The sequence below is a fragment of the Oncorhynchus mykiss genome, chromosome 3 (assembly GCF_013265735.2).
Source record: "Oncorhynchus mykiss isolate Arlee chromosome 3, USDA_OmykA_1.1, whole genome shotgun sequence".
Taxonomy (NCBI): Eukaryota; Metazoa; Chordata; class Actinopteri; order Salmoniformes; family Salmonidae; genus Oncorhynchus; species Oncorhynchus mykiss.
Genome location: NC_048567.1, coordinates 5,800,220 through 5,813,520, shown reverse-complemented (window position 1 = coordinate 5,813,520; position 13,301 = coordinate 5,800,220). Strand labels below are relative to the sequence as shown.

General features: G+C 43.8%; 1 protein-coding gene and 1 non-coding gene across 2 annotated transcripts; one reads left to right on the top strand and one right to left on the bottom strand.

Moving 5' to 3' along the window:
* Window positions 1-6,560: 6,560 nt before the first annotated feature.
* LOC110490524 (INO80 complex subunit C) lies at window positions 6,561-12,340 on the top strand. Its single transcript, XM_036966808.1, has 6 exons — window positions 6,561-6,874; window positions 9,328-9,550; window positions 10,744-10,860; window positions 10,970-11,081; window positions 11,295-11,362; window positions 11,549-12,340. Exons 2-6 carry the CDS (start codon window positions 9,332-9,334, stop codon window positions 11,678-11,680), a joined length of 648 nt encoding a protein of 215 aa, XP_036822703.1. The 5' UTR covers window positions 6,561-6,874; window positions 9,328-9,331; the 3' UTR covers window positions 11,681-12,340.
* A 231-nt stretch (window positions 12,341-12,571) lies between these two features.
* trnat-ugu lies at window positions 12,572-12,644 on the bottom strand. The gene has a single exon. It is a non-coding gene; the product is annotated as a tRNA-Thr (tRNA).
* Window positions 12,645-13,301: the final 657 nt, after the last annotated feature.

The following is a 13,301-nucleotide window of genomic DNA, read 5'->3' as shown; positions in this document are numbered from 1 at the left end:
CAGTTGATGTGTCCGTTAAAGACAGGGAAGTTTTGGGGTCCAGTGCCCCACAGTTACAGCTCACAGTTTAACCTTGTTCATAAAACATTCATGCCTCTTTGCACCAGAGTCTCCCGAAATGCCTTATTTATGTGTAACATGTAGCAGCATCCTGCTGGGGATGTAATATGGATGAGATGTCAGAGGCTTCCCCTGTCTCAACAGATTCCTTCCTTCACAGATACACAACAGGCAACACTGTTGTGCACACACATTCACACACACAAACCCTACTGCACATCTGGCCTATTTAAATGGCATGTATATATTATATTATGTATATATTATTATATTATCTTCATCCTGTGTTGACGTCTGGATGCTGACAGGTCTTTCTCTGGGGGAGCTGCTGTGAGCTGATGGCTCTCCTGCAGGCAAGTCTCTGTAACAGATGTTTGTGAAAGGCATAAGTCTGTTTGAACTACCACAGCATAAGCATGTACAGTACCACAGTCCTTAGTAACACAGTCATTACACAGTAGTAACCACAGCCCTGACTCAGTTCTTTACCGTGTTGGCACATTAACCCCAGGTACCTGTTAGGTACAGTGGAAAGGGGATTATTGACTTTAGTATTGCCTGAGGAACTCCTCTGCTGCCGGAGGGCAGTGGCAAAGAAGATTAGATAATAACCTCACTGAATGTTTTCAGATGGTCATGAACACTAAGACATATATCATGCCACCGAGGTGGATAGAAACTCTATACCAGGGTAGAATGGGGACAGGCCTTAGTCTCCCTGAGTTACTAATAGGACCATTTGCTTTTTAGTGTGTGTGTGTGTGTGTAATCTCCTCTTATGCACTCTGGACATGTGTTAGTAGTACCCAACTCACTAACGATCATCAGGTCGCTAATGGCCTGGTACTCAGGGCTCTACGGTCCCTCCATCAGGTCCTAATGGCCTGGTACTCAGGGCTCTACCGTCCCTCCAGGTCCTAATGGCCTGGTACTCAGGGCTCTACGGTCCCTCCATCAGGTCTTAATGACCTGGTACTCAGGGATCTACCGTCCCTCCAACCACTCTGACATCAATGCAAATGCAATGGAAAATCACATCAAAACACTATGTGCTTTTAAAACTCAATTTGAAGAAAGAAGTTCAACAACAGGTTGAAACTGAATGGAAAACATGGTCTTGTGGATGTTGTTTCAAAGCCTAACACAACGGAATGGACAGCGCTTTCTAAGGTGATGATTCATTCAAAACACCCATTTGAATATATAAAATAAAATCTGAATTTAAGAAATGATTGTGCTGTTATACAGTACATAGCCTAGCCACATATTACAGAAGATACCTATGGTACATCATTTGTCTAGTCTATATTAAACACATTCAGAGTTAGACTACATTATAGTGAATTTCTATATGATTTTGAAAAGCCTAGTAAAAGGGCATATTTAAATATGTTTTAAATAATCAATAGGCTGACACATTACCTTTAGCTACACAATATCTGAACCAATGCATTTCCATCTCCTCCCCGCTCTCCTTCATTCCTTTCTCCAGCACACAGAGAGGGGCAGTCAACAGTTTAATGAAATATGTTTAGTTGGGAGAACATGTTACTATCATGTTCCAGAACAGATTTCACTTGGTTTCACAAATTAAGCACTGGGTAGCTGCAGGAACAGGGTTGGAGAGCCCATGACATACAGAGTTTGTGTGCAATATCACCTGTTGCGTGGAAAACTAACCTGTGTAGCCGACCCAACATGGAATGAACCTGTAGCCGACCCAACATGGAATGAACCTGTAGCCGACCCAACATGGAATGAACCTGTAGCCGACCCAACATGGAATGAACCTGTAGCCGACCCAACATGGAATGAACCTGTAGCCTCCATTTGCTATTCGATTGCATACGGATGATATGTATTTCCCTCTTGCCCCTGTTTCTGCCCATTTCATAATGGGACATTCTAAATCTAAACTCATTTTACATAGTAGTAAAGACAAAATTACATTAAAAATTGTCTAATGGGTGAAATAATTATCACTTGATGAGAGCTGGAGAGAACAGCTAGTGCTGCCTGATGCAAGGAACAAAGCACCACCTTTTGATTGGTAAGACATTCTAGGGTTTGTATCATTCACAACTAAAGTTGCCAAATAACTAGCATATAGTACCTGTTTCAAATTATACATTTTATAGTCAACATACCAACTTCATAGGCGCACTTTAGCTCTGAATGGGAAAAAAATAATTTATATTGTATTCAGCTAAGTTAATTTATAATGTCCTTACTTTAAAATCATATAATATAAAATAATGGCATGGGACTTATAAGCATGTCTTGTCTGCTAAATGAACAAGCCTACAGCCTATGGCATGGCGCATAGTGTCACGGCCGTCAAAGGAAGTGGACCAAGGTGCAGCGTGGGGAGCGTACATATTCCTTTTGTGGTGGTTATCTTCGCCCTGCAAATGCGGGGCGCTGGCACAGGACGCACTGGGCTGTGCAGACGTACCGGAGACACAGTGCGCAGACCCGGCGCAGGATATCCTGGGACGAAGAGACGCACTGGAGACCAGGCGCGCTGAGCCGGCACCATCCGTCCTGGCTGGATGCTCACCCTAGCCCGGCAGATGCGGGGAGCTGGGATGTAGCGCACCGGGCTGTGAACGTGCACTGGAGACACCGTGCGCTCCACCGCATAACACCGTGCCTGACCAGTACGACGCTCGCCACGGTAAACACGGGGAGTTGGCTCAGGTCTATAATCCGACTCTGCCAATCTCCCTGTGTGCCCCCCCCCCCCCCCCCCAAAAAAAGATTGGGGCTGCCTCTCGGGCTTCCTTGCTAGCCGTGTTCCCTCGTAACGATGCTGTTCCGCCTTTGCTGCCTCCAGCTCCTCCTTGGGAAGGTGATATTCCCCAGCCTGACTCCAGGGTCCTTTATCGTCCAGGATTTCCTCCCAAGTCCATGAGTCCCCCTTACCACGCTGCTTGGTCCTTTTGTGGTGGGAAGTTCTGAGCCACCTCCGACCATGGGACTTACCTCGCCCATTCTCCTGGACCGTCCTGGCAATACAACCGCAGAAACCAACCCACATCCTGGTTCACTCTCTCCACCTGCCCATTACTCTCGGGGTGATAACCCAAGGTCAGACTGACCGAGACATATCCAACAGAAAAGGAAAAGGGAATCGGTGGCAGCTAGTAGACCGGTGACGACGACCGCCGAGCGCCGCTCGGTGGAAGTCGTGACACAAAGCCAGATAGGTCAACTCATATTCTGTCCTTCTGTTTCTTTAGACCTGCCTAAAATAAAGAATTGATTTATTGTGACGTTGTATATTCAATTGATTTATTATACTTTTTAAAATGTAGCTGTTCTTAAAGCAGGCATCAGCAGCTTGTAGGTGGGTGTCACACCCTGACCATAGTTTGCTTTGTATGTTTCTATGTTTTGGTTGGTCAGGGTGTGAGCTGGGTGGGCATTCTATGTTACATGTCTAGTTTGTCTAGTTCTATGTTTGGCCTGATATGGTTCTCAATCAGAGGCAGGTGTTCGTCATTGTCTCTGATTGGGAACCATATTTAGGTAGCCTGTTTGGTGTTGGGTTTTGTGGGTAATTGTCCTTAGTGTCCTTGTTCTGTTGCTTTGCACCAGTATTAGGCTGTTTAGGTTTTCGTGTTGTGTTTATTTGTTTTTGTATTTGATCGTGTTTACTTTGTCCTATTAAACATGGATTGCAATAGCCACGCCGCATTTTGGTCTGACTCTCCTTCCCATACAGAAAACCGTGACAGTGGGGAGATCAGGAGATGCTAAATGTGTTTAAATAAATAAGTCAATTACTGTGAGACCGGCAGTCTTTTGCATGGCAATAACTGGCTGACAAGTGGCAAAGGAATGGCATTTTCTCTAATAAACTGTCGTTAAAGGAACAAGAATGGAACAAACAGAATAACATGGTGGTTTTCTGTGAATATCCATCAAACTTCTTAGCAGACATTTCAAATTACACCTGTACAGTATATGCCCTGAAAAGTGGACTGGACCAAGGTTTTTGACTCATGGGATGCAGGTACTCACTGCTTAGCCCAAATGTGATTCCTACTCCCCTCTCCAGGAGCTGATGGTTTTTGCATGAGTCTTGTGATGAGGGAGAACACTCCGAGAGAACACTGAAGGTTCTATGGAACATCACCAGCACAGCATACGCCTGACTAGACATGGACTAACACAGTTCATCTTTGTAATGCAAAACAACACAGATATAGTGTTAAACTTCAACCGAGGAGTGTATATGTGTGTGTGAAAAAGAGACTAGGGCTTTATTGGAGGAGTGCATTTGAGGAGTTATAGCCCCTCTCTCTATATACTGTAATTAAAAATAACCAAACACGTCAACATTGTTTGCCTTCAGACACACACTCCCTCTGCCAGGTGGAAAAATGAATCTAATTTTCAGTAGGAAACATTTCCCACCAGAGCTGTTTACACTTGGACAGCTGCCAGCTGATTGCCTCTCCACCTCTCACCTAATTTGTCAGACTCCACCTCTGCCATTCACATTGATAAAACACAATATTCAACACTGGTCTTTTCATGATTCATCTGTTGAAATAACACATTGCCACCGGGTTTAAGTATTAACCAAAAAAGTGTTAAACGTGTATAAATATATTTTATATTGGAGATTCTTCAAAGTAGCCACCCTTTGCCTTGACGGCAGCTTTGCACACTCTTGGCATTCTTTCAACCAGCTTCACCTGGAATGCTTTTCCATCAGTCTTGAAGGAGTTCCCACATATGCTGAGCACTTGTTGTTTGCTTTACCTTCACTCTGCGGTCCAACTCATCCCAAATCCCAAGACTGTCGAGGCCAGGCCAGGCCGTCTCCCACATGCCTTTTGGCGATTACCAAACGTGTTTGCTTATTTTTTTCTTTAAGCAATGCCTTTTTTTCTGACCACTCCTCCGTAAAGCCTGGCTCTGTAGGGGTGTATGGCTTTAAAGTGGTCCTATGAACAGATACTCCAATCTCCGCTGTGGAGCTTTGCTGCTCCTTCAGGGTTATCTTTGGTCTCTTTGTTGCCTCTCTGATTAATGCCCTCCTTGCCTGGTCCGTGAGTTTTGGTGGGCGACCCTCTCTTGGCAGGTTTGTTGTGGTGCCTTATTCTTTCCATTTTTTAATAATGGATTTAATGGTGCTCAGTGGAATGTTCAAAGTTTCAGATATTTTTTTATAACCCATCCCTGATCTATACTTCTCCACAACTTTGTCCCTGACCTGTTTGGAGAGCTCCTTGGTCTTCATGGTACTGCTTGCTTGGTGGTTACCCTTACTTAGAGATGTTGCAGACTCTGGGGCCTTTCAGAACAGGTACTGAACATATACTGAGATCATGTGACAGATCATGTATTTAACTAATTATGTGACTTCTGAGGGTAATTGGTTGCACCAGATCTTATTTAGGGGCTTCATAGTAAAGGGAGTGAATAGATATGCACGCACCACTTTTCAGTTTTTTATTTTTTTTAACTAGTTATTTTTTAATTTCACTTCACCCATTTGGACTATTTTGTGTATGTCTATTACATGAAATCCAAATTCAAATACATTTAAATGACAGGTTGTAATGCATCAAAATAGGAAAAACGCCAAGAGGGATGAATACTTTTGCAAGGGACTATGTTCCCATGCAGCTGGGGATCCAAAGAGCCCTGTGAGAGAGCGAAGGGTTGAGATTACCAGAGTTTGAGTTGGGGGGAAGAGCCCAAGGGTGAGTGATTTGACTGGGAGCCCCCCAGTGAGTCGGCCTGAAGAGAGATCCAGAGAGGATGAGTTTTAGTAAGGTTGGATTTCTAGCATTTCTAGCCATTGTGATCAACCGCTCTATGCTGATGGTGCAGAAATCACAGAAGATAGATGTGGTAGTTGCAGCAGGGATAAATATTTGGGTGTGATAGATTTTAGTGCAGAAGATCTACAGGGAGTCTTGAAAGAAGGGGCTCCATCCTCCCAGGCCTGATGTAGGATCGTTTAGTGTGAAAGTAGTGTGATGGGGTGGTGGGTTCTTTTTTGGCGGGATAGTTGGTGCTTTAAGATAACTGGGAACTCAAAGGTCAAATCATGACGTCAGTGATCTTCAGGCCGGAAAGTCGGAGCGCTAGAAGTCGGAGCGCTAGTTTCCGACTTGGAATTCTGATTTGGACCATTCCAAACTATTTTTCCCAGTCTGAGATTGTTTTCCCCCCCAACTTCCCAGTTGTCTTGAACGAAGTCTAAAGTCAGAGATTTCAGAGTTCCCAATTCACAGTTGTTTTGAATGCGGCAAGTGTATAGGTGCAGGCTTAGATGGTGGTGAAATGTAACATTTCCCCTTCCTCCATTTTCTGTGGACCAAAATGTGCACAACAGCCTGCAAAATGCAGCAATACGCAACACAGCCTCTAGTCTGCCAGTAATTCACACAAAAAAGAATACTTTTATTTTGAAGGCCTCTTGGAAAGTTTGCGGAAGTATAAATGGAGTAGTTTACCCCTGTGTTAGGGAGATGCTAATAGAGTACCACATTATGAGTCATAATACCCATAAAACCTACAAAACAAGGAAATGGTTCCAATCATTTTTTTCCACCATTCATTTTTCTCACAGGAGATTTTAGAAACACAAAATAAGAACTATGTTTTGTGTAGGCTTACCCTGGCATGACGTTTTAATAACCATGTAAATGTCTCTTGGACAAGCTTTTATCAGTGTATTCGCCTGTGTTTACCCCCAACAAATGAAATGTTAATTTGCTGATAATGTGGCCATCACAAAGAACTACAAATGCCATCAAGATCTGGACAAGACTGCTGAATAGAGGCAAAGGTAAGAATCTCTGGATTAACTATCTAATGTAGTAATGAGTAAATTGGCTACATTTCTTTAAATGTACCTGTTAGCAAAGGTGACTTCCTAGAGATGACGTGCAGGAGCTTGCAGGGATTTGTAGTCTTATATTATGTCTACTTTGACGCTAATTAGAATTTTTGAATCGTAGCCTAAATAGAGCCAAATATAAATACAGCCCTTACTTTAAGTGTTTCTAAAATCTGTCTTGCATGCCAGTGCTGGGATCTGTAATGGCACATTCAACACGAGGTGTGACTGCGTCCTGGGCTCTACTGAGAGGAGTGCCCCTCGATGAGATCGGTGCTGCGGCCAGCTGGGCTTCCTCTTGCACCTTTTCTAGGTACTATCGGGTAAATGTGGCACCTCCTTCTGCGGTTGGTTCAACGGTCCTGGGCGTTGCCTCCCCTTCCGGGGACTGTGTCGGGACCCCCCTTCCACACTGACGGCCCATGCGTCTCGGTCCCGCACTGGGACTTCGTTGCTGGCTGGCCAGGTCCCTCTAGCACCGACTAATCTGGTACGGGTATACCGATATATTGGAGTAATCCAATATAGTGAAACATAACGAAGGTTACGTATGTAACCACGGTTATGTGAACTATATGGATCACTCCAATCCTCTACGGTGCTGGTGCGCCTCAAAAATGATGTAGAGAACGTGTGCCGAGGCAATGGGGTCTATATATAGGTACGGACCCCAGCCGTGACACCGGTGTACACGGGAGTAAATCTGTAAATCCTCACCTCCGATGTATCCCTCCTCCGCGGAGTGATACCGGATACCAATATATTGGAGTGATCCAATATAGTGAAACATAACAATTGGAACCATTTCCGTGTTTGACCGCTAGGTTTTATGGGTATTATGACACCTCCATATCCAAAAGGTTGGAGCCGTTGAAAGGAGTGATAACTGGGTAGCATTGTGTTTAGAAGGAGCAACTGAAATGGAAGATTCCCGTGTATGACGCCCACCGCTTGGTGTGACTCATAGCCGGTGGAGAGCATGGTGAAACAGGACTGTCTGTCCTGCTGAGTTTTGATGCAGAGTCTTTACCTGATGAAGTTAAGTTAGGATGTGTCAGTTATCCTGTGAGACCATTTGTGCAGAACCCACTAAGTTTATTTCAGATGTTAAGCTCATGTTGCAGCAGTGTGTAGGTGGGAGATTCCTAGATGTCCTCCAGGACACAGTGTCATTTTCTGTCACTTTTAGAAAGCAGAGTGCAGACAGTGCCATGTTCTGTCACTTTTAGAAAACAGAGTGCAGAGAGTGCCATTTTCTGTCACTTTTAGAAAACAGAGTGCAGAGACAGTGCCATTTTCTGTCACTTTTAGAAAACAGTGTGCAGAGACAGTGCCATTTTCTGTCACTTTTAGAAAACAGAGTGCAGAGACAGTGCCATTTTCTTTGCCTGTCAGCTGATTAGGCAGTGCGCCAATTGCTTTGGATTTGACGTTGGCATTTGAACATGGCCTTGTATGTAAACCTTGTTCTAATCTGATTGCCAGAGGTTAAATGAATTGGGAGGTGGGGGGCCTTCATTGATGGTGACCATTCGAAACCAAAAGCTGTTTTGTTGCTATTTAAAAATATCTGTTGTGATAACTGTATGCCTAATTGTTATTTTCATCTATTCACCCAGTAGGCTAGTGCAATTTTGGTTTCACGTAAGCCTATTGGTATGAAAACAACTGAACAACTTGCTATTTAGAGCATTTCCCACAAATGCATGTCTTGTTTTTGGCTTCAAAGACAATAACAAATGATTGTTGGCTGTAACAAATGTGCATTGTCATGCAGTGACAGAATGATAATGGAATAATTGATCATTATTGATTACCTAGTTGGGCGATCTTTTTAAACCTCTTGCTGTAGACCTACATCGTCATCCTCTGCCTGCATCTCTACCTGTAGCCTACCTGCCCTGGTATGTTCACCTATCCCTCTATCAGTCTTGCTTGACCATCTTCCTGAATATTCTAATAGATCAATCTTTCTGGCAAAACTTAATTAAATATTGCTAAGTTATTTACCTATAGTGTAGATATGGAGCTGTTTTTGTTGGATATAATGAATGCTGCGTAGGCCACACAATAATATAAGGCAGAGACAAGCTGGCTGGGGGGAAATGGGTCCTGTGGTGGTGGTGAGGTTGTTGGGTTAGTTGGTAGGGAAATTCTTCACAGCGCAATGAATTAATAATGCAGAATAGTAAGTAGGCTGACAAACAGACAAAAAGCCAAACATTAGGTGGCGGCAAAAAACACTAGTAGGTTGTAGTCTGCCATAAAACATTAAAGAAGAAGGCCGTTCTAACTAGTTTTGACCCGGAAGTGATTACGATTACGCGAGAAATATTTTCAATGATAATAGAACATGTGTTTATGAACATTTTAACCGTTTTTTTTGCGTAAATCATTTACAGAGAAATGGCTTCTCCGAACCATAGCCCGGGTGTAGAAGGGGCGGTCAGGGTAACTGCTTCGCCAGCTGGTAAAACACAGACGTTGGCTTTGGCTTCTAGCCTGGCCGGGCTCCGCGGTAAGAAGAGACCTGCTAACACCGCCATCTCTCCTGCTGTACTGGCCAGTGGGAACAACAGCAAGAAGAAGAAATTTCAGCCCATCGCAAACCCGACACAAGCACAGGTAGTTTCCCCGAAGCTAGTTAGTTAGTTAGCTAGCTACTACATACGCAGAGGAATAGACAGACCAATTAAAATGCTGATCTGATTTCGATGATACAGTAACAATAATTTTGTTGGTCCTCCTCCCATTACAAAAAATACAGTTAAATCAAATTGTATTTGTCGCATACGCCGAATACAACAGGTATTCACCTTACAGTGAAATGATTACTTACAAGCCCTTAACCAACAATGCTTTAAGAAGTTAAGTTAAAAAAAATAGAAAATCAAAGTAACAAATAATTAAACCGCAGCAGTCAAATATCAATATAATAAATAACAAGTAACAATATACAGGGTGTACCGGTTAGTTGAGGTAATATGTACATGTAGGTAGAGTTAAAGTGACTATGTATAGGTAATAAACAGAGTATCAGCAGTGTAAAAGAGGGGTCTAGGTAGCCCTTTGATTAGCTGTTCAGGAGTCTTATGGATTGGGGGGTAGAAGCTGTTAAGAAGCCTTTTGGACCTAGGCTTGAGGTAGTAGAGAGAACAGTCCATGATCAGGGTGCCCGGTTAAAGCCTCACTTCACCACTTTTTAACCTCTTATTCATCATCTCCAGATCAGTCCCAGTGAAAACTATGATCTACGTTCTGCAGTCAAAAACTCTAATCTCTTTTTTGTTTTTCTAAACACCAAAGATCACTCAAAAACTTGAAAAGTAGGGAGATTACATAATGGTTGTAATGCTGGCTGCACTTTGTCCAAACTGGTTGATCTAGCTAGTTATGTAACAGCTGAGCTGTCCCCTGGGCCAAGTTCAGTTGCCAAACAACGTTGCAGATAGAAATGCCATGAATAGAGCCTACATGATCACTTATTTACATGTCAGAGAGGCATGTTGTATAAACATAGTGTAACAGTATAACTTTAGTCCGTCCCCTCCCCCATACCCGGGATCAAACCAGGGACCCTCTGCACACATCAACAACTGACACCCACGAAGCATCGTTACCCATCCCTCCACAAAAGCCTCGGCTCTTGCAGAGCAAGGGGAACCACTACTTCAAGGTCTCAGAGCAAGTGACGTCACCGATTGAAACGCTATTAGCGTGCACCACCGCTAACTAGCTAGCCATTTCACATCTGTTACATTGGCATATTTCTATCTAAACATTCCAAAATGTTGCATTCTGCTAAACTGACCCTGTAGGTGACTGCAGTGGAGGCGGTGTCTGAGGGGAAGGCAGTGGGCGTGTCTGACGCTGTAGGTCCAGCCACAACGGAACCAGCAGCCAAACCCCTGCCCTTCAAAGACCCAATATTTGTGGTGAGCAGACTGGGGGGGAACACTTGTGAAATGATAACTGGTTGATAGAGCATTTTCTGTCTTTCCCTCACTTGTCTTCGCCTCACTCCTCTCTCCCCCCTTTCTACAGCATTCAGGGATAGGGGGAGCTGCAGCAGGAAAAAAGAACCGGACCTGGAAAAACCTGAAACAGATTCTGGCAGTGGAACGGACTCTACCCTGGAAGATCAATGACCCCAATTGTGAGTGTGTCTGACTTTGTGTATGAAAGATGTTTTGGGTCAATGTTTCTGCTTTAACAGATGTTTACTGTGAAAATGAAGACCCATTTTGGGGATTTTAACAGATGGCTGTGTAACTATAAGCTACTTCTCTGTGCAGTATTACACATGACCTGATTCTTTCTGAGCCTTCTCTGATTGCCTGAATTTGACCTTTGAGCCTGCTGTGTTCAGACTACAGCATCGATGCCCCTCCCTCCTTGAAGCCAGCCAAGAAATACTCAGACATCTCTGGACTCCCTGTGAGTAACTGACACACACACAGTCTTCACACATGTTTATGGACTCTCTGTGAGTAACTGACACACACACACAGTCTTCACACATGTTTATGGACTCTCTGTGAGCTGTTGTCATTTTGTATGTGTCAGGTGAACTACACACACACACACACTCACTCTGCATTATGCTATGTGTCCATGTGTCAGGCGAACTACACTGACCCCCAGACCAAGCTGAGGTTCACGTCATCTGAGGAGTTCTCCTTCCTGCGCCTGCTCCCCACTGACGCCGTCACCGGTTACCTGGCGCTCCGCAAGGCCACCTGCATTGTACCCTGACCGCAAGGCCTGCTGGGAGATGGGAGTTCAGCGTGTCTGTCATGGCCTGGGAGGGACATTAAACCATCATGGGGAACAATGTCTAGGAGGTGTCTGGGACTCTCAGGGAGAGGGACCAACAGGGACTGTTACAGAGAGAGGGATCCAATGGGTACCTTTGGCCCCCTTTCGACAACAAAGGAAGCGCCTCTAGTGTCGAGAGACTATCACTCCCAATCTGGCTAACGTCATGATGGGGATGTCTACACACACATTTTGAACTAGCTACTGTCTACACAGACATTTTGAGCTAGCTACTGTCTACACAGACCTTTTGAGCTAGCTATTGTCTACACAGACCTTTTGAGCTAGCTACTGTCTACAGATCTTTTGAGTTGGCTACTGTCTACACAGACCTTTTGAGCTAGCTACCTGTCTACACATCTGAGTTGGCTGTCTACAGGAAAAACAATAGAGTGAATAACTTGACCTTCCTATGATGATTGCTCCTTGATCTGTCTGTAATCATATTTGTTTGTTATGTTGCTGTATGATGATAGTGTTGCTACTTGTTTTATCTGCCCTCTGTAAGATAACACTCAACATATTGTTACCTGTTTTTTAATGTATATAAAAAACAAAATACTTATCATCCTTACTGAATAAACTAGTTGTGCCACATTCTGTAATCACCTGCTGTAATGAGATTTGACAGCTTTAAAAGAGGACTTTCTCTTTCGGATGCTGTTATTTGTTTGCTTGGGAGCAAGACTGGGAGATGATGTGTTTTCCAGGGCTGGATTAGTTTGAGTTGCTGGCTAACTGTAGAGAGCAACAGTAAAATGGCTGCTGCTGTGTGACAACAGGTGCTACTGGCCTCAGGGTCACAAATCAGCTGGGCCAAAATATGTCAGGCCCCAGCGAGAATTGAACTCGCGACCCCTGGTTTACAAGACCAGTGCTCTAACCACTGAGCTATGGAGCCTTTCTTGTATAGCAACTCAGAGAATATGCTATTTAATTACCACACCCTGACTGGCTACAATGCAGATGCCACACCTCAGTAATATGTCAGACTCCTTATATAAATACAAGTAACGATAGCTGCCGGTATGATCCCACAAAGCCTTCCGAACCGCCATTGTAAATTATATCGAGTACCACATTGAGATATACTAAGACCCAAGACAAGGTTTAGGCTTATCAATGACAGTTGGGCAGAAAGATTACGCCGAGCTACCCAGAGAGACACAAGATTATGCTGGATCTCTGCTTGTGTCTTTCTGTTATCGTTCAGTCTAGTTTGAACCGTGAACTGTGTTTGACCATTCAGACAGCTTTGATTATGAAATTCTTGTCTGGTTCAGGAAAAACAAACAAGATTTCAAAGGGTTTATCAAAAAGCTAATAGAAGACTGGATTTATCCTGCCTTCTAAAATAGAGAAATACAGTAGGTGATGTGACAGTGCCTCCTGGTGGTATAAAGTGTTTAGAACAAGATTATAAACTGTGGTTCAAGTCCTGAATGCTGATTGGCTGACAGCTGTGGTATATCAGACCATATACCACTGGTATGATAACATGTATTTTTACTGCTCGAGTTACGTTGGTAACCAGTTTATAATAGCAATAAGTCACCTT